Here is a 26,453-nt window from a genome sequence, read left to right as displayed (position 1 = left end):
TGTGTATAAGCCATAATCTCTATTTATAAAATTTCCATATTAAGTTGGATAATCATTGTGCTATTTTAATACATAGATAGATGTATTCCACCTTATTATAAGCGTAATACTCTAGCTTCCCTACTTCTAAAACCTAACCTGCTTGCTAAAAATTTATAAAATCGTATTATTGCTAAGCGTTGCTTCTGCATTCTTTAATTTGTAATTAAATCCCAGAATAAGTAAACAAAATTCTAGCTGCTATATTCGATTTTACAATATATCAAGGAGGGCAAAATTTACATAACCCTTGTTCTAAATTATTTCGACTCTTAAGCTCAATATGATGAGTAAAAAAATGAATGCATTTTATACATGCAGACAAACCTATATGAACAACAAAGTTACAAAAATGTATTTTCTCGCACAAGTGAAATTGACCAAGGTTCTCGATACCGGTAAGCAGTTTACAGAACGCCAGATGCGCAAAATGTAACATCTACAGTGTACCTTAGAATTAGTGACAATAATAAGGTCATATTAGGTACTATCAAATTTGTGAGCTTCAGTTCAATGCGATGAGCTTGATGAACAGATTTTCTGAATATTTTTTTTCAACATGTATGAGATGGGATTTGTGCGACTGTTTCATAGAAGCTATCCAAGTTTTCACCTGAAAAATTTCAGTTTGGTCATCAACTGTGTGAGTCAATCAATAGGGCCAGCCTATTTTTTTTTAAGTATTATATAATGGCTTGATCTGTGGCAATCAAATATTGAAACTACCAGATTTCAAGTAAGTATAGCATTTCAGGAGTAGTCAGTCTCTTTTAAGTTAATTGTTATATTAGCCGTAATACAGCAAACATTGGGTGATTGACGGCAAAACCAAAAAAAAAACTATACGTTTAAAAAATTACCTAGAGATGAAAAGAGTTGTATTGATCGATAATTATGACTCCTTCACTTGGAATATCTACGAGTATCTGTGCCAGGAAGGTGCAGATGTCCAAGTTTTCCGTAATGATAAAGTTACTGTCGATGAGGTTGTGGCGTTAAAACCAGATGTTCTAGTTATTTCTCCTGGACCCGGTCATCCATCTACTGATTCTGGTATCTCTCGAGATGCTATTAGACAATTTGCTGGTAAACTACCTATCTTTGGTGTCTGTATGGGCCAGCAATGTATGTTTGAAGTTTTTGGCGGTGAGGTCGCCTATGCTGGTGAAATTGTCCATGGTAAGACATCCCCAATATTCCACGATAATAAAGGCTTCTTCAAAAATGTTCCTCAAGGTGTGGCAGTAACCAGATACCATTCATTGGCTGGTACTCCTGAATCGTTGCCAGATGTCTTAGAAGTCACAGCAAGAACTGAACAGGGTATTATCATGGGTGTAAGACATAAGAAGTATACTATAGAAGGTGTACAGTTCCATCCAGAGTCTATCCTAACCGAAGAAGGTCATTTGATGATTCAAAATATTCTAAAAGTTACAGGTGGTACTTGGGATGAATACGAAGCCAACGAAAAAAACACCTCAACTGGCAATAACCAAGAGAGTATCTTGGATAAGATATATGCCAAACGTAAATCTGACATAGCTTCTCAAAGCAAAGTTCCAGGGTTCACTATGAGAGACATGGAGTTCAACTACAAATTGGGTCTAGCACCAAGCCAAATTGATTTTTATTCCAAGATAAAGTCCGCTAAACAAAGAGCTGTGGTGCTATCCGAAATAAAGCGTGCATCTCCTTCAAAGGGTGATATATGCATAGATGCCCTTGCAACTGAACAAGGATTAAGATACGCTAGAGCAGGTGCTTCTGCGATCTCAGTCCTTACAGAACCACACTGGTTTAAAGGCTCTCTACAAGATCTAATTAACATTCGTAGAGCTCTTGACATTGAATTTAAAACCCACCCTGAAGACAGACCATGCCTACTGAGAAAAGAGTTCATATTTTCAGAGTACCAAATACTAGAGGCTAGATTAGCCGGCGCCGATACTGTTCTTTTAATCGTGAAAATGCTAGGTGAGGAAGAATTGAAAAGACTATACAATTACTCAAAAACATTGGGTATGGAACCGTTAGTGGAAGTTAATTGCGAGAAGGAATTAGAAAAAGCATTGAGCTTGGATGCAAAAGTTATTGGTGTAAACAATAGAGACTTACACTCTTTTAATGTCGATTTAAATACCACAAGCTCACTGATTAATAGTGTACCCGCTGAAACAATGCTAATTGCGTTGTCTGGTATCACCAGTCCTTCTGATGCTGATAAGTATAAGGAGGAAGGCGTTCGTGGATTCTTGGTGGGCGAAGCGTTGATGAGAACTTCTGAACCAGAATCATTCATCAAAGCTCTTTGCCAATGAGACTGTTTCAGTAATTTACGAGTTCTATTGAGCACTTCTAGACACTATGTTCTTTCACTATCTATTATTATAATTTTTTTATAGAACAAAAAAAAATGAGTAGAATAATATTTTAAACTAACTATTCCAAATTTATTTAGGCTTTAAATACAAGATTAAGGAGATGTATGCACTCTAAATGATAATAAAATGATATGTGATCAATGCACTACACCTTTTTTCAAAAATGTTCCTTGAATATGAAAACTATTCAAGATATCTAGTGATTAATAACAAAACCACCAATTATCCATCACATCATCATAGCTTGCTTAAAATATGTTTACGGGAATATTGCAATAAAAGGTATTAGGGTTTTGTGTTCAACGAATATAAACTAGTTTTCTGTGGAATGTTGAGTCTCCATAAAACACATTAAGAGTTGAAAAAACATCTCTTCAAGAGTTTCTGGATTTTCTTAAATACTTTGATCCTTATTCTGCTACTTAGTGACCACCACCAGCAATTTCAATGGTTGGAGCACATCCCAAGGATTTCTTTAATTGACCGTAGATACCGAATTGTAGAGAAGTCAAAGTACCAACCATAACCAAACGAGTTGGTAGACCAGCGAATGAGCCGACGAAACCCAACTGCTTGGCTAATTGGAACAATAGACCGACAGTGCTTTGACCTGGAGCCTTACTGGTCTTGTTAACCTTGGACAATAGAGTATCAGCAGGTTGGGAAACAATTGCTGCTGCCAAACCAGCAGTCAAACCAGAAAGCAAGTTAATGGCAGTTAGAGATGTCTGAGATAGAGTGTCTTTTGGTGGAGCCAAGGAGAAGTATAATTCAGAGGCACGTTCAAAGACCAAGAACTTAGCGATATTGTAAGGAATCTGTTTGAAAAGAATTGGCGTGAAACCACTGTAGAATGAGCCAACACCTTCCTCTTTCAAAATTCTAGAGAAACCACCAACAAGACCGTTAGCGAAGGTTGGTTGAGATACCAATCTGATTCTAGTGGCTTCCAATGGACATAAAGCAATATCAGCCAAGAATTCAGCAGCAGCAGCTGAACCAATGTAGACAGAGTTTTTGTATCTAGCAGCGGTGTCGTATCCCAAAGTGTCAATGAAGAATTTTTTGAAAACTTCATAACCACCAAATTTAAAGGCACCTTGGATGGAGTAGCCTAACAAAGTAGGGCCAAAACCGGTCAATAGAGCACCAGCACCTTCTTCAGCAATGATCTTACGGAAGGAACCAACCATACCTTTGTTATAGACAGTTGGTTCAAGTTGAATTCTAGTCTTGACAACATCAATAGGCACCATACTCGAGTGTGTAGAACCACAACCGATGGCACCGGCCAAAGCAAACTTGGCATAATCAGAATAGCTGTATTGAGGTAATTGGTTAGACATTTTTTCTTATGTTATAGTATCAAAAATAGGCACAGTAAAACAGGTATGAACAAGTTAGCAAATAATTATAGCTAACTGTAACAATATGAGTTTGAAGTATTTCGGTGTAGTCAAATAGAAGATGGAAACTAACGCTTGTTCTTAAATTTGAAAGGGGAAATAGTAAAAACCGTTTATTGAAAAGCTTCTCTTTATTCTTTTTTTTTGGTATCTAAAGTGTAGAACTCAAAAGTATTATTATTCTTTTTTAGAACCTCGAATAATAAAAATAACAACTTCTTTATAAAAAAGAACAGAAATAAAACAACACTGGTTACTCTATAGACAAGTGAACAAAAACACACTAATTTTTTAAATGCAGTTTAGAGGGATGTCCAATAAGAAAACGATAAAAAAATTAAGTATCCAAGTGCAAGAGTGAAGGAAAGTATAAAGAAAAGAAAACAATAGAAAATGCAAAAAAGTGTGATTTCTCAAGAGCATCTACCATCTCTTATTTAAGTAATATATATATTCGCAATAATAGTCCTCATCCTGTCTTCGGGATCATCATTAAACGTGTAGGGGGGAAAAGTAGCATATTGGGCCTTTGCAAAGTGTGCCACTAGTGCTAATACGATCTTCCTATGAAAGTTCGAGGCATTTTCAAGGCATTTTGGCAAGATTTGAAAACAAAAGCACAGGAGAACTTCCTCGCAGTACGTTTTGCTCACTTAGATTACTCGTCATAGATTGGTCAATATCCATTTCAACCTAGAAAACTTTCTTGTTTTTCTTCACAAGCTCTATACTTTGCTGTAGCTAATCTCCTAAGAGAGGAAAAAAGGATAAGAAAAAGGAAGTGCGTACTGGTATCTAAACAAGGAGCCACCAGAATTACGTGTTTTTGCAATCAAAATGGTGAAATGGAAGAATGACGGGGGAAAGAAAAAAGCACTAAATACAAAACTGAGCACTATTGACTTCTGATTTTCCCGCAAAATGCTTAGGTTTTTCTTTTCCTACTAAAGCATAATCTACCTATTGGCTGGTTTGCTAATAAAACTTGTGGACCGAAGCAAGTGGTCTTCCTTGCAAAGATCTAACGGATGAAAGAGTGTAATGTAATGTAGCTTCTAACTTTGAGTATTCCTTCAGATTATCCAAACTACATCTCCTTTCCTTCCCCCGTGAACTTCTGTTCAGAAATGAGTCCGGATTTTTCGCATTTTACAAAACTGGTCCGATGAGGACGGACCAATAAGGATTGCGTCTTTGGGAAGTTGAACTATTCTTGCCTGAGAGTGCTCCAAATATTGAAGTACGTCTAAGAAATGGATTAAATCTCCCAAGTAATTTGCTTCCTACAATGGAATGATGCTCTAACTAAATTTCAGTAAAGTTTGTAAAGTTTCACTGTTTTTCTAAGCTTTATATACTTTTTCTTTGAAGCATAAACATAATACGTTCCCACACATAGTACTGAATTTTGATCGGCTAAAAATTTATGATAATTTACATTAAAGATCGCATTAAAAAAGATGGAACAGCTCTAACACTAGTAAAATTGAATTTCAAAAATATATTTTCAAGAACTGAAACAACAGTATTCTCGGCAACACAACACAATCTAGTTAAGTATCAATAGCTCCAACCTGATAAGAATATAAAAAGACAAATATGACAGAGACTGTAGAAATAAGAAATAAATAAAAAGTCTTATTGTTTACAATGTCTAGAATCAATTAATAACTCTAGTAGACTTTTATTTGTATTAGCACGCTAGATAATCGCAGTCGCATTATACTGATAGAGTCTCATTCATAATATTGAGATTAGCTGTATGAAAATCTTGCCAATAAGTCGAGATAAGCTGTTTTCGATTTTCTCCTTTACTGTAAAGCTAACTTAGCAAGTACACCACTCTTCGATTTCAACATATTAGACATAAGATCAGCTATCACATCAAAATCCTGCCGACTCGCATAACTCTGCCTATATAAACTCCCATCGACAATGGACCAGTGTACGTAACTCACTTGATAGTAACTAGCAAATACTCTATTAAGATACTCTGACGAACGCTACACTCATATATTACAGTATTGGAACAGATACTTTAATACTAAATTGAAACCAATGTAAAAAGGAATACGATCTCCATCGATGGCACCAGTACCTAAAAGAGAGCACTCACGTTATATATTAGATTAGACCCCTAACAATTTCAATTGAATCACAAATATTGTACTTGCAACTAATCACCATATGGTCACGAAATAAATAGAAGTGTTATATACTTCAAGGAAGGCGGCACTTACTATAAACAGGCGTTTGGCCTGGAATGCTTTTGACTGACAAAAATAAACGATTAATTTTTATGAGTATAAGCGAGTTAAAAAAATATTATAGGCACTATAGCTAAGTTAACACCAAGAAATATGAGGGGTAAATTTACACTTCATACACACCTACCATGGAAAGATGAATAAGAATCTGTGAATCATCCACACTCTTGAAGCTCTAACTTAGTATATTCTTATAAAAAATATGAAACACGCATGCTTTCTAGATATTTCTTCCTAGTAATTGATTTACAATATTTGCGAATCTTTTTCAAATTCGATAATAGCCCATCTATCAAACATCCTCGAACAGCATCTTCATGTTACCCCAAATATGGTTAAATTCAAAAGGGCATGCTTTTTTTGCCAAACTTTTGGAACTTATTGACTTTCACATGGATTTTACACATATACAAAATTTAGCTATTGTAAAAAGGCCATATATTTTCCCACATTACAAATATATTGATAATGTGGAGAAATGACAAGAGAAAATCTTTACACATCAAGCATTCACACACGATAGATTTACATCTTCAAAAGTCTACAAAATAGTGCATGTGACGCGTTGGATATAACGAGTTGTAGGTAAGTTGTTGTCATATTTGTATGAAACACCAAATAACTATAGTGTCAATACATTTATTTCTGTCATTTTTTTTTGAGTATCCTAATGCTGTACAAGTTAAGGGTCAATACGAACAAATAACGTCTTGTTCGGAGAAATTCATCTCTCTCAACCATTACTTGTGTAATTTTCCGAACAAGTCTTTTCTATCCTCCACGGCGATATAGTTCAGTTATAAAAGGAGTCATACCCCGCATTTTATTTTCCAACAATCACGTAATTTAGCTTGTCTAGATGGAGTTATAATCAACACTGAGCAAAAGTCAATTGAATAATTGCATTGGTATTATCAGACAAACGTTACAACGAAAGTCTTTAAATTGTAAAATACAAGTTCATCAGAGAATACATGTAGCAGTTCTTACACTAGAAAAATAGCACTATGACTTTATAGGATAGATATTGTAGTCTCACTGTCGTTTGATCTCTGAATGTTACCCCATATAGATAACAGGCTTAACTAAATGTGAAATCATGAGCATTTGTTTGCCAATTCATATCGGGCTAGCTGGAATTCCATTAACTATGGCTGCTTTTACGCGTTGACTAAAATGTCCAAAAAGTTCAGCTACTACAATCAAGAGAAAATATTATCTTTAAAGGTTGTTCCTTCAATGTTCATTGGCTTTCGCTAAATATGGCTACAGCAGTACCCATAGGGGGTGTGCAAATTTATTATGATGCCCATTAACTGTGCAACAAATTTTGATCGATACTTGCAATTAGGTACCATTCCTACTACAACAATATCTAGAATAAGTCCCAACACCATACTGGTTCTACAGATTTAAAAACAAGGGGTAAATAATTTCAGATTAATCAGAGAGAAAGACCCCACTGTGAAAATACTAAGAGAATATTATGAAGTTTTAATTGGATATACTACTTACTATAGTTGCGAACGCTCTAATTTTGGATATGCTAGGGTCTAGTTCTATTTAGACCAAACTATGTTTATTTCATGTACCTAATACCAACTACATAAGATAGCGAACACTAAGTATGAACTAACTTTGGCAATTACATGTTGTATACTTTTTGTTTTATTTAGTGTAGAACACAAGAGCTGTATTGCTAACTAGCAGAAAAGTGTATTCACAGAAAAACAATAATAAACAGCCTCCCTTGAAAAATAGACAATACATCCATCATTTCCCCACATTATTTTCATGATCATCCGCTTTGGATTAGGATTTCTTTCGTCATTTGGCTCATTTGCCTATAATTATTCCGAGAACTCGGAAAAACCTGGCAAAAGACTGCGATCCTCTGGGCACACATTTATCTCATTGATGATGTTGGGGGTATTGTAAAAGGCACAATTTTGTGAAAAAATGGTAGTGATCTCCTAGATTCTGATCTGGAATATCTTGACCCAACAGAATAGGCCCTACGGAATATTAAATCCATCGGAAAAAATATTACCCCTTTGTATCGCTATTTTCCCCAGTTAAAAATTATTCTTGAGTTTTTCCACATAAGTCAATATCTCTATTTCATGCGGCCCCACCTCGGTAGCTACACCAAATTGTGTCGCCGCTGTACAACATGAGTTTACATAATTGATATATCCATACCCCGCATTTATGGATTGAGTCAAACTTAAATATGTAGAAAGCCTGGTAGAATCGAAGTGACAACACTTAACATTGCATGTTATCAAAAGTACTACCCCCTATGTATGGCCAAGATGTTCAAATTTCTTTACTAGTTTAGTTGTACTGGAGATTAAACTTCTGCTATAATCACACCCAACAAAAAGGACCCTACAAAACAATTTTTATGTATTCATAAGACAGGATTGTTAATATTTACCAAAAGTCTATCTGAATCAGTAACCTTTACTGGGGCTCTCACATCTCATTCACTATCACTGCGAAGTGCTACTAAAAAGGACAAACCACACAAACGTAGAGGTTCAGTTCCCCACCAATTTAACATGTAATCGTGAGTCTGTATTGCCCCACCAGCAAACCCGAATTATCGACTTACTATCGATATTTTATTAGTTGTAGGATACCATCTATGTGCAACCATATCTACCCATGGTCACAGTGATGCATTGCTACAGCCCTTCCGGACAATAATGTATGTGATATCACACACACTATTGTTCATAATAGTCATTGAACGGCGACAGTCTCCATAAGTAAGATCGATTTTTCTTGGGACATCAGTGACCAGCGTTGGATAGGAGTTTTTCCGAGCATTTGTTTTAGAATTCTCACTGCTAAATGATTCGCGACTGCTTGAGCGCCAGTTGTTTGAGCGTATCTTGTCTGGTAGATTTGCTCAATCAACTTTCTAAAATAAGTACACCTTGACTTCACGTTGACTCCAACAGGGGAAACTATGATCGGTACTATAGATTCACAAGAAAATACCAGGGTGTTTTCAATAACAAAATATCCATCAAGATTCTTTCGTAGTTCTTCTTTAACTTTAGCTTTGGAGAGTGTGGAAGTCAGGACTGAAGTAATGTGAAGACTGTCTAAATCTCATATCTTCTTTCACAATTACCGTTCATTTTCTAGAATTATGCAACGTATTGGTAATACTATTTCTCGAAACAGGACAGAAATCTAATAATGTCCAACAATTTATTAAAAAATAATGTGGGGTAGCATATCTAATTTTTTCAAAGCTAGCGGAAATAACAGCCTATGACCCTCGAGATTATAGTGTTTGCATCTTTGGCAGAGTAAAATTTAGTTGGGGGTGGGGTCTATAGTGCTAATCTAAACCCAGCCAATACTCTCTTTTCTAGGCTGAACATACATTTTCTTGCTAGATTGATTCTGATTATGAAAAACATATAAAAGCGTCACATTTTTTTCATGGATAAGTTTGATCTCCAGACCTTCAGTTTACTGTTAAGTAGAAAAAATAATCAATAAATAATTGAGCGTCAATTTCTTTCACACATTTGGGTAACAATTCTATTTAAACTCGAATAATCTCAGCGACATCAATTCCATTTAGCTTTTAATAAATTAAAGAAATCCATTTAAGATAATAACAATGATCGAATCATTTGATGATGATGATTCTAAAAAGAGAAATGAAATCAGTCACGTCGAGGACTCTTCAAAGTATGATTTAACTGTTCATTTGTCCTCTAAGGATGAAGATTCATCCCTACAAAATGTGGATGATATTAAAGGAGATTTTGAAGAAGAAGCAATCCCACTATTTGTTTCAAAGGATGAAATCCCAGAATCTTTAAAAGATTACACCACTGAAGAATTAGAAATCCTTGACAAAAAAACTAGAAGAAAAATGGATCTAAGAATCCTTATTATGTTATGTTGGATTTATATTTGTAACTACTTGGATAGATCCAACATTGCTTCCGCAAGATTGGGTGGTTTAGAAGAAGACCTGCACTTATCTTCACAACAATATCAAACTGCTATTTCTATTTTGTTTGTTGGTTACATTACGATGCAAATACCTTGTAACATTATCTTAAACAGATTAGGCAGACCTTCTGTGTTCTTATCCGTCATTATGACTGCGTGGGGTATAGTTTCTACTTGTACTGGTGCAGTCCAATCTTATGGTGGTCTCTTAGCTATAAGAGTTATTTTAGGTTTTGTTGAATCAGGTTTCTTTGGATGCAGTTTGTATTATTTATCTTGTTGGTACACCAAAAAGGAGCTTGGTCTTAGAAACTCCATCCTATACTCAGGCTCGCTAATCTCTGGTGCTTTCTCAGGGTTGATATCTGCTGGTATCATTGAACATATGGACGGTACTCGTGGCTTAAGAGCTTGGAGATGGTGCTTTATTATTGAGGGTGCTATCACAGTTGGAACAGTCCCATTAGCATATTTCATTTTACCAGACAACCCGGACAACTCCAAGTTCTTGACTGAAACCGAGCGTGATCTTGTTATGTGGAAGTTGAGAATGGAAGTTGGTGATTCAGACTCGGATAAGGAAATGCTGGGTGAATCCGGACACAATTCTTTCTGGTATGCGTTGAAGTTAGCTTTGACAGACACGAAGGTTTGGCTATTAACTGGCTGTTTGACATTCTTGGTTGCTGCAGCTGGTGTTACCAATTTCTTCCCTTCTGTTGTGAAGACTTTGAACTACGGCAGAATCAAAACTTTGTGTTTGACTGCACCACCTTATCTAATCGCTATTATCACCACATTTGGATGGTCATGGCACTCGGACAGGACTGGTGAAAGATTTTGGCACATTGTTTGCCCACTTTTTATTGCTCTGGCCGCATTTATTATTGCTGTATCAACACTAAATACTGGAGCCAGATATTTTGCTATGTGTTTGATGCCAACCGGTCTTTACTGTTCCTATACAATTATTATTTCATGGATGTCGTCGTCGGTCCCAAGACCCCCATTGAAGAGAGCTATCGCTTTGTCCGTCATGAACTGTGTATGTAACTCAACATCAATTTGGAATGCATACCTGTACCCACTATCTAATGCCCCAAGGTATGTTATTGCGTTCTCCAGTAACTGTGGATTTATCGCTGCCTCAATTTGTTGTGCTGTTCTTATGAGGTTATACTTATTGCACTTAAATAGAAAGATCAAAAACGGCACCATGGACTGGTTCAAGGAGTTCGGTAATGATGGCTCAAAGGTCAAAAATTTCCAATATCCTGTTTAATTTGAAGACAGATCACAACCTGTGGTTTTTAATTGTTATCTCATAGTGTTGACCGCTGTGATACTCTTTAACGTTTGAAATCTCAATTATTCAGTTGTCAAACTTTTGTTAATCTCGGTATCATCAATATTCCATTTCTGCTTTCTGACCTATCACCCGTTCATTGCTAGTCAGTGTATCTTAATCCAGAGCACTTATATTTGAAAACTGATACCATGGATACTCATTAATATTATGTAATCAAAAAGGAAAATAAGTGCACCATTGACTTTTCCTTTCCATTGCATTATTCCCCTATCAGCTTTCTTTAGCCTCACGGAGTTTTGGAACTCTTAGGAGTCAATAAACTTTCGTATCAAGTATTGACATCATAAATGACGCTATCGCTATTAACCTGTTATAATGAGTTTATTTCTAAATATCTACTATTTTATGTTTTGATGTATTTCCTTGTTTCTTATGAAAAGCTACATTTCAATTTTAAAGTTATTAATTTGTTGTCTATATGTGTGTCTGCCTCTATTGAGCTTATCGTATATAGCAATTCGTCTTTGTGAGAAGCTTAATAAGCAGCCTCTTTTACTGGATTTCCTTTCTGAATTTCCATTGTAATTACAAACATCTACCTGTTAGACTGAGCGATAAGTGAATTAACAATGAAGTAATTAAAGAATTGAACAGACTGTATTATTTCCTGTGTTTCTTTTATTAAAACTGTCCTTTAACTCTATAAACTATTAATAACGGAATATATATAACATAAAAGAAGAACTCATTCTGTGCCAGCATCAGTACACTTGTAAGCTACCAACGATTATGGCAGATTAGTGGGAAATACCTAACTCTTTTTTAACATAGTTTAGTAGTAACTTTCTTCGCATATATAAAGCTGTAACCTCCTTTCTTCTTTCAAGATCAGCTTCGTTGTGTGCCTGGATCAACACAATCAAAAAGAACTCCTCTATAATCATGGTGGGTGTATTAGCTATCAGTTGACCTGTGGTGCTCCATTTTAAGCCTGATGCTGCTCCAATCAAACCCAAAATAATTAGCACCGAACAAACTACACTCCATTGACTTGCGCAAAGATAATTTATATACGTAGAAATTTTCAAATTCCAATTCATTTTCACTGGGCCCTTGATTCCAAAGTATTCATCCTCACATGGTATGTTATACCTTTGGAATAAAGCCATATCTTCGTCAGCAAGCATTTGAAAGTTGTTTTCTTCATGCTGAATGATTTTGAAATAAACTTGTCTAATGATATAGCCATCTAAAAATCCCACTAAACCGGTGTAAGTACCAATGATTAACCACCAGTTATCATTCCAATGCAAAGGCTGACCAATTCCAATCCATACACCAAATACGATAATAGCTACCACAACACCGATACCAGTACCAATAACGTCAGCATACCAGTCGATAATAACCTCCAGTTTAGAGCGCTTAACTGGAGCAACCTCAATAATTGGATGTAACGTGTCATAGTCATTCAACGCTGTTCTCAGTTTTGTATCAATTTCATGCTCTAGGTCATATATTTGTAATAAAAATTTAGCAATGAATTTATCGTGACGAGCTCTAATGTTTTGGAGAAATGTCGAACAGATAAGAAGAGATACTGCAACTGCGGTGTTAATATACATCTGCCATGTATCACTAAACTTTTTCAATTTTGGATTACTACCAGTTGTTTCACCAGTGAATGGTGGAGAATTACCAGCATCCTTGGGAATAATACCACAAACTATCCAAACCATGACACCCAACCAAAATGCTATCATCATGGGTATACTTCCAATAATATATGAAGCTTTTGTACACAGATTATCATACCAATTCTCCACTGGTAATTCACCAGTTTTGATAAACTCTGTGGTCTCATTTTTATCTTCGCAGTCACAATTAATGTCGCTTTTGTTGGAGCTTTCGTCAACACCTTGAGCGGTCGTATCAACATCTGATTCTTTCGAGCCTTTTATACAAGCAAAACTCAACCTTTCAAAAAAACCAGAAAATGAAGCTAAACGGGATCTAATATCACTTATTATTAGGATTTGTTCATGTGTACTATTTAGTTGTTGTCTCATTAATAAAGTATCCCATACGTAACATTGAATGGATTGACCATCTTGCATTACAACTTGCCAATTGAAGGGACCATTATATATAATACCAGTGACGATCCAGATAATAAGAATAATCCAAATTAAAAAAAACATAAACTGTGACCCAGCAACCATTACCATCCAATCCAAAACTTTATCTGTACGACTTGTTGACAAACCAGTAAAATTATGTGTAGTTAAAATGTTACCATCATCTTGCAAGTGGACATCATTTAATGAGGAGTCAGAGCTAGAATTATTAAAGGAATCAACTCTGCAGATGGTCTCATCATTTTTTGGGTCATTCTTTTCATTGCATGACTCTTCGTACTCACAATCGCTCTTAATAACTGGGATATTTGCTCTATGACGAAACATAGGTCGTCTACCAGGGTGTCCAAAAAACTCACCAACCTTACCCATCCTAGTTTAATTCTAACGATGTGAAATAATACTCAATTCCAAACAATAAGTAATAGAGCAATATGTCAAGTGCTAGCTCAAAAGGTAGAAATCAAAATCGATACTCTTTTGTGATTCTCTCGACTAATATGTGTGTAAAGGTATTTGATATATTACCTGGACAGTATTTATAGATAGAGGATGAGTATCTATTAATTCAAAGTGGCTGTCTAAACTTGAATTTCGAACAGTTTATATAGTATTTTCGATTATTGAGTGCCACTAACTTCCTTCATAAAATATAATACTCAAAAGTAGATGAATTAGAATTGCGCTCTCTAAATTGTATTGCACCCTATAATTATTTATTGCTCAAACTTATAGCTACTCTCACCATATAGTAAAGCATTATTGCTCATTAGACTATTGATTCTCTTTTCTATAAGAAAAAAAGAAAATACTTCATCTGGTGAAAATCTGTTATGCGTATATCTGTTAATTGCTGCAGGAGTGCCAAAATTATTTCATGTGTAATTTTCATCCAGTTTTGAAGGAAAAGACTTCATTGCCGTTGTCGTTCAATCGTCGGCCAAATAATTTGGGCAGGCAGTGACTGCAGACAAATGAATAATCAACAGAATCATGAGAACAATGGGATGAGACAACATCAATATGCCCTTGAGGGGTAAGAAGTGGATAGTAATTTTGTTCCTGCCTTAAATCGGTACGCCCATTATTCACACTGCATTCTAAACTAATTCGGAATTCCATATTATTTGTTGCGGGCATTCAGTTGACCAAAATTTTTTCCAAAAGAACCTAAGGAGAAGTTATTGCTGATGCGAACACTAGTAATTACATCCCACATAATAGACATAGCAGATTTTTCTGTTAGCATTCCTTATCATTGGATTTTCTCGGAAGTTTCCCTACGGAGATTGAGTGCCGAGGCAATAAAAATTCAAGCAAAGTGATATTTCTCTAAGAAAAATAGAATAAAAAAAGAAAAAAAGGCAAAGAACACGGTAACAAGTGTTTTAATCGTGTGCCCTCTGTCCAACACTTCAACCTAGTTATTGGACTTCATTATGTCGTTGAATGAACAACGAACACACGGTATTTTGCTATTCCATCCTAATGTCATATTACTGCATATTTTGCTTGACCTTGAATGCAGCACTGGCGCATTTGTTTAGTAACGTATAAGTTATTGCACTACAAGGTAACATACACAGATCGCGATATCCGTAGTAGGAGTACGTATTAATTTCAAAAGCTACACTTGCCTGACTGATTGCTAAGTCGAAAGTCTGTAGGCTCTTGTCGATCCGTATCTAAAACACTATTTCGCTATGTCCAAAAGCCAAAACTTAGGCGCTTACATACCGGATATGTTGTAATCAGGCATTATGGATGACAAGTTTTCTAGTTTTCTCCCGAATAAAATTTGGAAAGCGAAGTAATGCCATCGCTGATACAAATTAGAACAGGGATGTTGTAATTATCTGTTCTTGTTCATCTCGAATGTCAAATTAATTACATGAGATATTTTCAAGAGTTCATCTATTACTAAACTTGAAACACAAAGAATAATAGTGATAAGTCCAGCACTACTTCTATAACGACTCAAATTGCAATTTGAGTCGTTATGTAACCGATTCTGAATGATCTTTGTAAAAAAACAACCACCATCGATATCGTAGTTGTTCATCAATTATAGTCTACCTCGGCAGTTAAAAACGAATGAGGAGTTATCATTCACCGGGAACGACATACCAATTAATCCATTTCTCAGATCTTTGCAGGCTATATTTAGAAGATAAGAGCAAGCCAACAACGAATATAGACAACAACCACCGGTCGCTTCTCACTTTACTTCTAGATATGACACAACAATATTAGTAGTAAGTTCGCCTACGGTATTGTTAGACCGTCATGGAAGAAAACCGTGTTCAAACTACAAGTACAACTAACAAACAAAAATTGAGCTGTTTGTAGAATGTCAAACAAAGAAAGCAGCAAAGTTCTAAGTATCTATTAGAATCCAATACCTTTTGTTAACTGCAATAGTATTCTCTAAAACTCACCCTCACACAATGGAATATCGAAGTTCATATATTATCTATCGAATATCCAGCATTTAGTTACAGTTTTTCTGTGATAAAGTCAGAATTGCAAATTTCTTCTTCTGCAAAATGCGCTGTTCTTCTGTGTCCACCTTTCTCGGTTCGTTTCATCTCAACGAACAAGTGGGAGTTGGTGACAGAGAAATGAATAGAAAGGCTTGCCAGTGCTAATGGAAACCAATTTTCCCGGCGGTACCTCTGCGGCCAGTGACTCAGGCCAATGTAGAAACAGAAATTTAGAACAAAACAAAAATACGAACAAGCAGAGGAAGGTCAGGCCTGATCACAAACATTGATTTTCATTGGGCGATGTCAGAGTTTCACCACTCGCAACGACATCATTATTGTTCAATGGAACCGAAGTTAGAAGACTGGCAGGAGAGAATATATCATTCAGGAGAACAGAACAAGATATGCTGTAGAATAGAACGTTCTCCTTCCGGCCCCACTGCTACCCTTCCCCCACTTTCCTTCTCTCTACTATTCCTGGGTCCCACTGTGCTTTAACACACAATGGATCAAAATGCCCCATCTCTGCGAGCAAAACCACTGAAAGAATGATAGACAAAGGCACGGTATTTCACGTAACACACAGAAATACAACTACAATTACAACAAAGCAAAAGTTCACTAAAAGCGCTGTAGAAGGCAGAAATAGCCACCTGCCACCCCCCCACTTGATCTAGGTAACACTGCAGTTCATATGAAAAAAGGGTGCAATTCAGAAAGAGCTGTACGAACGAGAAAAGAAAACCGGGTGCAATTTTTGAAATACGGGATCTACTGTTTTATTGGCTGCACACCACTCAAATTGCACCCCCGTTCTCATCTCAAAGCCATAGTCTTCATGATCTGATTGGATAGAAGGATATTCAATTTCTTTGAAGAGCAAATGTGCTGAAAAGGCAAAGCCAAGTCTTATCCATTTTGCAGTCCCATACAACAGTTACACGTTTTATAGCAGTTTTAACGAGTGTTACTTCTGTAGTCTTCTTCTGGAGAACTTCAACAAAGCTGTTTTCTTTTGGTTATGTTTGGGGGCCATGGGAGTTGTTTCATCTCAACTCATTCATTCACTCCAGTAAGTCAGCAAGAACAAAACGTTACTGTGGGCTCTCTTGATTTCTGTTGTACTTGGAAGAGGTTCAGAAGACCAAAGTTTGAAAATAGTAGCTCTCTCAAAGGCACTTTATTCTTTTGATTTTGAAGTATCCTGAGTACGAGGGACTAAGTTTTTGGACATCGAACCATAAGTGTCTCACTGCTATCTATAACGCTGATATCATATCCTCCTAATTACCACTGTTGTATGTAAATGTATTTCATTAACCTGCATTTGACATTGTTAGACTGTTCTTGAGGGTAAAACTAATAAACTTCCTTTCGACAAGGAAAGATAACTCTTTGTTAGTGTTTCGCATTAACTGCCTTTTCTTATAGTGTTCTTCTATCTGTATCATTGAACAACATAATTGAATTATGTGTCTCATTGCCGGCTCATAGCAATTGCCATTATAAATGGCCGAAACTTCCATATACATAACATGCTATATTTATATATGGTACCTTTCAGAAAGGACTATCGCCTTGACAATATATACAACTCTTGTGATTGAAATTACATACTCAATTTGCGGATTGAGATACCTCTTACTTTCCAATAGTTTTAGACCAAGGAAATAAAAGATAGCAGAACAAGATATTCAAAAGTATTCAAAAGTGTTCAATAGGAGAACTAGCGTACTGCCTTAGGTAAGGATGTGCATAAAGAGATAGGTTTATTCGTGTAAACTACATGGACCTTCTGTTCATCCGTTCCGATTCACACACCTCAATTTTTTGTTCTTGGGTTTTTTTTTGAAAGTTCTACTATTGTGTTGTATAGTTATAGGCAGTTAGATCTGCTTAAGAAGGACTTGTCGGGTTATAATTATTTATCGGCTCACCTATTGCTTGTTTAGACTACCCACTAAAATAACGGTAGGAGCTCCTACCAATTTCTCACACCAAGGTGAATTTTGCAGTAGATTCTATTTTTGTAATGTACCATTGCACCTCAAAATAGTATACAGAAGAGAACACATACAAACAGATAAGTATCGGACATATATTTCAAGTTGGTGGTTGAATATAGATGTTTCTTGAAGGTACAACATAGATATGGAAATTGGATTGATATTAGCAATTGCCTAGCAAATGTCTCAATAATTAATTTTGCTTTATGGTTATTGGCCGTACCATTACAACTATACTAAAAATGATGCCATATTTAATAAAAACAAATAGGAATATTTTAATTTTAATCTGTACTACTCTCACATCAATAACATGTACTCAAGAACACATTCCTACATTATGACAACAGTCATCTATATCATTTACAATCATTGCAACCTATTTTGGCATAGCGAATAGTATCGCTACTAGTCACTTTTTATTTTTGCTCCTGCAGCTATTTCTAATTTTTGTTCTTTCAATGCAATAAGTATAAATGATCATGTAGAGGTAAAAAATATTCTGTCTTAAACAACATGAAATTGTGTTTAGTGTCAAATGCACATGCCGCCAATTTGCGCCTATTACTCAACGTAATTTCAGATACTACTGAATTATTTGAGGCTGAATCTTTGTTTACAAATTTTTCTCAAACTTTCCTGTAAGTACACACTTGAATATTTCACTATGTATTCAGGAATAGCACAAAATTTGGCAAAAACTTCAAAGACAATAATTTTGTGGTAGTAAATACTGTACCGCTGTTATCTTTTTACTGTATCGTTACAAAGTCCCAAGAAGAATAGGTATATCTCAAATTTCCACAAATAAACGCTTATTAGAAACTTGAAAGCATTTCAAGAGATCTTGCTATCTTAATACTAAAGTATGTAATAAGTTCCTGATAGATATAAATCTGTTTATTATTATTAAATATGTTCGTAGAGTGATTCAATAAACAAAAAATACTAAATTGCTGTTAAGTTAAAGACTTAAATTTACTTTCACATCAAGCCCCGTCTCAATCGAAACGGCTATATCATGGCTGATAAAGATTATGCAAATAATACATTTAATTGAAATTATATAAGAAGAAGTAAGATTGTTTTAACACAATTAGCCTTGAAAATGCACCGGATAGCTAACTTGTATAGTGCTTCAAACTTACTACTTCAGTCAGAGATAACATTTCTGTCATCCAATAAAGACCAATACGTTATCCATCTAAACTCTTAGTGCGTGAGTGACAAAAAGCTAGAACTTTTGTTAAAATTTCTACTAACCAGCCATATTTCAGAAAACTTTAACACAAATATTATCTCAAATATTTCTTTTGTACTGTATTTTAGAAATTCCTTCACAGCTAGCATTAATTCATAAGAAATTATCTCGACTAGCTTATTTGTAACTGCATCTCCGCATATACATAAGACATTATTTTGCGACAAATTTGATCAGAGTAATTAATCTGCCTATCCTTCCCAAAATAAAAATAACGTTTTAAAAGTCTTATACAAGAGTAATATTGATACGTTCGATATTAGCAATACATAAGTATTCTAACTTTCGATAACTTAGTTCATATAATAATTTATAACAACTATCTAAACTATTACTTGAAATTGAAATTGACTCTGTGAAATATTCTTCCTGTGTCAAACTATTTAATATTCCAAGAAATGGGTAGAGAATGTTATTTTGATCAATTTTATAAAAATTCCTATTCTCAGTTGCAGAACAACTAATGTTGGGGATTGTAGTATACCTGGACTAATCTCTAATATATGTTACTACCTTCAATATCATTGTGTTTATAGCGCAAGTTAGAACAAAATGGCAGATTCTATTATACTGACTTTAGGTTAAATGATGATTTATACCATCAATATCATTGTGTATATAGCGCAAGTTAGAAAAAAATTGCAGATTCTATTATACTGACTTTAGGTTAAATGATGATTTATACCATCAATATTGATTTGCTTCATCACATTTTATAGATAAGGTAAATTCAGCCGGCTCTTGTAAGTGCCTATGTATTTTCTGTGAATTGCAATTATTCAAAGAGTTGAAAAGAACTACCCCAACCAGGTAAATGTATTTGCTTCAGTGGGTATTTTGACGGTCCTAATTTAGAGTTACAAGTGATCATTATTGTCGGAATTTTAACAACCAGACAATATATAAAGAAATATCACAAAAGTCGCAAAAAACATACACAACCAAGCACATATAGAAAATTGATTCTTGAATGCAACAGCAATTCAATAGAATATGAAGTCAAAATAATCACATAGGGCCCACTATGTTCAATCGGTTTCTCTATAGAAAATAATTGTAACGGAAAACTTCATTCATTAAATTAAATGAGACCCACTGGAACATGAAAAAACGACATTATTATGAAAGCTTGCTAATATTTGATTTCAAAATTTCAGCCATTCCTAATGTTTCATTACATAGGATGTAATTCTCGTGCTTACCATAACTTTCTGGCTATACGACAGAAACATATAAACCTAAAAACATTAGTGCTAACTATTCCATTTTCTACCGAGAAATGTTGTGCATACTTTCATCTCAATGAACAAAATTCACTTCATGTCAATATATGTGCAATATTGAACTATATTCGCTTCTCCGGATCTGTTTTTAAATTTATTCCTTTATATCAGCAACAGATGGATGATATTCCAATAACATCGTACAATTTCATTATGGTTTTCTGAGTACTAGTAGTCCCATGTCAAGTAAAATACTCTGCACAGGATTCGTTGAGGAAAATAGAAAACCAGTTCCAGTTCTAAGTGCGCGTTCAAGTCCCCGATTTCAGGACTTTACTATCGGTGGTAGGTCTTAGTTTTATTTACTCACTGAATGTAACACTTTTGGATTGGTTGCATTATTTATAGATTCCAAGTTTAACATGAATGACAACCTCAGCAAAATGAAGAACACAAACATCCATACTCGTAAGACAACTCATTCAGTGATCTCTATATTTTATCTTAATTTGTTCCAAAGATAGAAGGCACACTTTATCGGCATTTTAGCAAAAACATGGTAACTGATCTATCAGAAAATTACAGTGACGTTGGAACAATCAACTATATTGGACTGGTGAATCCCATAAATATAGGCTTTCTGGGACCTCATTATGAAGCCCATATTGTCAAACCTATGTGAATTAGAAGAAGATCAGAAACTCATCGAAGGCTTTTAGCAACAGAGTTTAACTTAGCAATCCAATCTCTTCTATAGCATATTCGATTTCCGGTTGCCATGTCAAGTGCCCACTATTATGTCGTAAGGTGGAAAGAAAAAAACAACATTTATAAGCCATTGATAGCAGGAATGAGTAATGTTAATCTCATAATAGTGGACATTTAAACATGGTTTATTAATCCAGTAGCCCCCCCTCCCCCGAGCACTGCTTCTTGAATGGTATTGATGATGTAAAATTCAACCTCCTTTCTATCAATTTTGCTGTTGGATCTGATGATCTGCCAAACAGAGTCCTGCTCAAATTTACGCTATTTTGGTTCATACCAGTTTTTTTTTAGATTGTGGCTCAGGCACCGATGATAGTAATCAAGATATTTTATTTCTACAAATTTGTTTGTCTTTCTTACATCTAGATTTTGGCATTCTTCATCCCGTAAGCTACAATTACCCGGCTCTTATGGAGATGGTGAACCATAATGTATACATTTTTCATTACATAGTTAACATTTTGGTGGCAGATTTAACTTCTTAACTGATAAATCAATAAACACTAAAACGTGATTGAATTAATTGTTGTGAAAAAATTTTAAATAAAGAAATTCATTAAAAAGACTTCTTGAAATTCAACTTTTGCAGGCAGATTAAATCTATTACTGAAATTGATAGATTGATGTATATTATATCTAGATTTTACTATGTAAAGATAGCAGAACTCTTTCGCCGGAGAGTACTGCATGGTAGTATTTGTTCTGAGGGAATAATATTAAGAATTGCAAAAGAATATTTTAAAGTTTATACTTTTACTCATCATATATGAAAGTTTAAAGTGTTTCAAATCATATGTCAGTAGTATTGTAGTAAGTTTATTATGAATGGATTCAAATGGCCTAATTACCTCCATTTTGTCATTTATGCTAAATATTATATAGAAGTCGAGTAAGTGTCATTAGCTCAAGATAAACTCTTTTATATACAAATATTAAAAGATAAATCGGAAATATTACATGTGCAAAAAAAACAATTCTAATGCATTTAAGATATTCTATAGCAGAAACCTCCTAAACCTTATCCCTCCCGTTCTAGACGTTTGCTATCTCCATTAGACAGTAATCTCAATTCCAAGCACAAATTTCGTTTTTCAATATAATAAAAATAGTTATGTAAACTATTAATTCCCTAGTTAGAGACAGATGTTTTATATCGGCAACATTTAAAGAACACTAGTAGAAAATATTCAAATGCTATTTATACGGTTCTTGGGAACTTACTACTTTATCTGGATAATGAAATTCCATTCTGATGATGAATAGTGCAATACAGCTACAATTATATGAGGTATTAGATGCCATAAAACACTTAACTGCTATAAAGTTCTTCTAACATGTAAATATAAAGTCCAAGGTAATAATCAAATAAATAATATATTTTATTAGTGGTGTTAGGATATTAAATCTGTAATTTCGATAACGCCAATGTCAAAAATGTAACATAGCAGAACAATGGAGGCCAATTATAGTCACAATACCCAATCAGAAACATATCCCAATATTCCTTAGCACAATGAATCAAACTGGGAGTAGTTTTAGAAATGAACGATTACGGAAACCTGAATCTTATATCCACTAATGCTATTAGTGTGACTTTATTTTATGCATCACTGATACTAGTTGTTGATTCAAACGGGCAAAAACCGATAATAAGGAGCCCATCTGATAGTTTGGAAATTTCACTCACAATGCCCTCCGAAATCATTTTATTCAATGAAAGATGTACTTAGCAATCAAAAACTGTTTGAATATTGATTTCATAAATGAATAGGTTCAGTCATTTAAGATACTAAGGAAAATATAAAAAAATTCATATCAATGTTTGTGATAACATTGGTTTAGCTTTGGCTTTTGATAGTAATAAACAATATCATTGCTCAGTGCTTTAGTTCAACCTATTTCCCACAAACTAGTTAATATCATCAGATTTGCTATTTATAACTTTCAGTAGATGATATCAAACTGTTATTATAGTAAATTTTCTTTCTCTGATAAAACCAAAGGTATTATTCTTTGATTGAATATCCCTTTCCCACCCAATGGCGTATTATTTTTATAATAAAAACGGTAACAGGCACTTTGTATAATATATGACAATAATGTAAATTCTTAATGAAATTTGTGTGCCGTTTGTTATTCCATTAGTTTGAGTTTAACAGGTACGCAGTATCGTGAGCTCAAATTCCAGTATATTCAATCGAAAAAAGAGCATATAAGTCTTCAGGACTAATCATGCAATGAAGTTGCGAAATATACAATGTATTAGTTTAGAAATAGAAGACAATCAATAAATAGTTGCTGATTTCTGTACATATAAATTATTTGATCATCTATTATGTGTTGTATTTTCAGTAATATCATAGGATATCTCTAGACTCCGAAGTCTTGAAAATCAATAATTATAAATAACATAATCTACATAGAATGCTTTTTAATACAAGAAAAGGTATAAATATGAATATTTCTAGTTATTTTTGGTTCAAATTAGAATCCCAAAAACTAATTTATCATTAGGATAGAAATCAAACACAGTATATCAGATATTATGCTGCTATAATAGTGGTTGCAATTGTGATTCAAAAAAAAAAGATACGCCAATATTTGCAACGTATAACAACATATGACAATGTTAATAATAAATCAGTAACGCTTCATTTTACTAGCGGGTAATAAGTATACCACAACTCATAAATCTTACCCAACAAATATAAACATCTCGAGTATAGCATGGAATTTATAAATCATCCTGTTATTATAATGTGTTATTTATTTGTTTTTTTGCGATATTGGAATAGTTCAAAAGAAAACAATGGCAATATTTACGAGAGTTATATAATATCTTTTGAATTCAAAGAGACGACTAAACCGTAACCATATATGTAATCTAAACATATAGAACTATGCAAAAAATGCGCTAAAGAGAAACATATACATCAATCTTTTATAATATGAGCTACGTATTTTTCAATGGATAAATTACCTCCAGCTACTTACCTTTATCGATACATAATACAATAAATATTAAAAACAATGTTTTCCGATATGAATTAGTAAGTATCAATATGGATACTTATTGAAACTTTTACGGAGAGGAACATATTATCCTTGAAGGTACAGTTGGAGATTTTAGGCCTTGCTTGATGTTTTAGATAATGGTATGTAATATGATTTTAGTTGGTAAAGTACTTACAATAAGACATGAATTATTTTTGAAATATAACATGCTGATCCAAACATAAAAAATGGTAAGAAATTCCAAAGAGGTGCTATTTTTGGACTTCTAATTATTTCCAAGCAGTTCAAAAGGTTTCATTTCGATGGTATGAGTTCCAGCCAAACCAAGGATTTATTTTAACCCAGAAAGAGCTAAATAAATAAATAAGTTAATAACTAGCAAGGTCAGGTTATAACCAAAACGTATTATTTGTCTAATTTGTTAAAGAAAACCAACTCTGTTATAATATTTTATTATTGTGGAATTATAAGAAAAAAGAACATACAGTAGTAAAACAATAGTTAATAGGTAAACGCTGTAATCTAGAACACGATATGTACTTGCAGAAAAGTATTCTGATATTGCGTTGCCACTTATCTGCAATAAATAATCATTGTACTCGATTCAACTAAATTGGGTGTCAATTGATAACTAAGAAATACTCTCAAAGAAAGTACACGTAAGAAACTGTTTTACTTGCTCATAGTTGAATTATCTTCTTTGCCTGTTTATGTAAAAAGGCGATTGACTTTGAATTGAGTGGCAGAGACAAGCATATCCGATATTTCCCGATTTTTTTACGAAAGACCATACTGTATGCTGTTGTTCTAAAAATAACATAGACAAGCAGGAAATGTCTCTGTTACTCGTGTTTGACTAACTTACAAAATATTTCGCACCTTATTTTATCAAGCATATTTGACGTATATTTCTCACTCCACACAAGCAAAAGAAAGTTACTTAATTTTTTTTACAAAACCAGTTCAATCTCTCCCGTTTACTGTGGAAATACTGAGCTATTCTCTGTATACGAATCTACTACTTTTAATGAAATCCTTCCTACGGTTATAATGAATATATTCGGATAAATGAAGAACGAGTACTCGCCATCAAATTGGAAAAATAAACTAACATTTGTGTCTACGCTCTTAGATAGGAAAGAGCACTGAAAAATAACATACTATCAAATTTGACTTATAAATTTAAGGTACACAATATTTTTTGAAATGCTTTTTTACCATTCCTATATTTGATTTTAGAATTTCTACCATATAGTGCGATATTTTTATGTTCGCCAAGAAAATATTACAATTCATTTCTTTTTGGTCATGTACTACTGAATTCCTTATGACGTCATTTTTCAAATTACTGGCCTTGGTTAATATTTAAAAACAGTTTACATGAGCAAAAATACGTCCACACTCATGAGAGTGACAATATTGCCATGCTTCTTAGTAAGCAGTATTTAGGACGCCAAGTAAATACTACTCTTCAAGTAAGTTAATGACACAGGTACATACTTGAAGATCTATATGTAACCTTTACTTCAAGAAATTACTGTTTTAGGAAGAATTTATCAAAAATTCACTATGACGATATAAATTTACACAATATGGTGAATAACTTGGAAAATAAAATTGTTTCTAAAAATAACTTAATTACTATATGTCCTTTAATAAATGATAAAGAATTTATAAATGATGGGTTCAAAATACAAGCAGCACACTGAATGATGCAAGACCGTTTAGCTGCCGCAAGTGGAACTCCAGTACCAAAAGTGTCAGTGTCACTGATTGTCGATGAGGGAATGAATAATATACAACTCAGAAAAACAAATCTTATAGATTTTGTACGAGTTAATATTGGTAAAGAAACCACTTGGCCCAAATAGTAGATTTGTTATTGTAATCTTCCAAATATTTCGCAACTATCGGTGAACTTAGAAAAAGAAATAATCAATTTTTTTTTGCCGTAACAAAAATGAATTGAGCAAGATAAACAGTTCTATTACTAATAAAGTCATATCAAGTGATATCTTTGCCCTAAAACTATGATCATTGACATTGACATTTGCAATGTAGTTAGTATATTAGCTTTGATGAACAAAACGAACAAGTAGTTAATAAACATGTAGTCCAGCACACGCCTCTGAAGTAATTCAAAAAAGAAGTCACATGAAATCTT

General features: G+C 34.1%; 4 protein-coding genes across 4 annotated transcripts; 2 read left to right on the top strand and 2 right to left on the bottom strand.

Moving 5' to 3' along the window:
• Positions 1 to 905: 905 nt before the first annotated feature.
• Positions 906 to 2,360, top strand: TRP3 (bifunctional anthranilate synthase/indole-3-glycerol-phosphate synthase; the record flags this gene model as incomplete). Its single annotated transcript, XM_445985.1, has 1 exon — positions 906 to 2,360. One exon carries the CDS (start codon positions 906 to 908, stop codon positions 2,358 to 2,360), a length of 1,455 nt encoding a protein of 484 aa, XP_445985.1.
• Positions 2,361 to 2,845: 485 nt separating this feature from the next.
• On the bottom strand, positions 2,846 to 3,769 carry MIR1 (Mir1p; the record flags this gene model as incomplete). The annotated part of the gene is made up of 1 exon (XM_445984.1): positions 2,846 to 3,769. One exon carries the CDS (start codon positions 3,767 to 3,769, stop codon positions 2,846 to 2,848), a length of 924 nt encoding a protein of 307 aa, XP_445984.1.
• Positions 3,770 to 9,742: 5,973 nt separating this feature from the next.
• Positions 9,743 to 11,365, top strand: GVI51_F00077 (uncharacterized protein; the record flags this gene model as incomplete). Its single annotated transcript, XM_445983.1, has 1 exon — positions 9,743 to 11,365. The coding sequence occupies one exon, from the start codon at positions 9,743 to 9,745 to the stop codon at positions 11,363 to 11,365; it is 1,623 nt and encodes a 540-aa protein (XP_445983.1).
• An 824-nt stretch (positions 11,366 to 12,189) lies between these two features.
• On the bottom strand, positions 12,190 to 13,902 carry FET4 (Fet4p; the record flags this gene model as incomplete). Its single annotated transcript, XM_445982.1, has 1 exon — positions 12,190 to 13,902. The coding sequence occupies one exon, from the start codon at positions 13,900 to 13,902 to the stop codon at positions 12,190 to 12,192; it is 1,713 nt and encodes a 570-aa protein (XP_445982.1).
• Positions 13,903 to 26,453: the final 12,551 nt, after the last annotated feature.

The sequence above is a fragment of the Nakaseomyces glabratus genome, chromosome F (genome assembly GCF_010111755.1).
Source record: "Nakaseomyces glabratus chromosome F, complete sequence".
NCBI lineage: Eukaryota > Fungi > Ascomycota > Saccharomycetes > Saccharomycetales > Saccharomycetaceae > Nakaseomyces > Nakaseomyces glabratus.
Note: the sequence above shows the minus strand (reverse complement) of the source record. Positions and strands in the feature narration are given on the sequence as shown.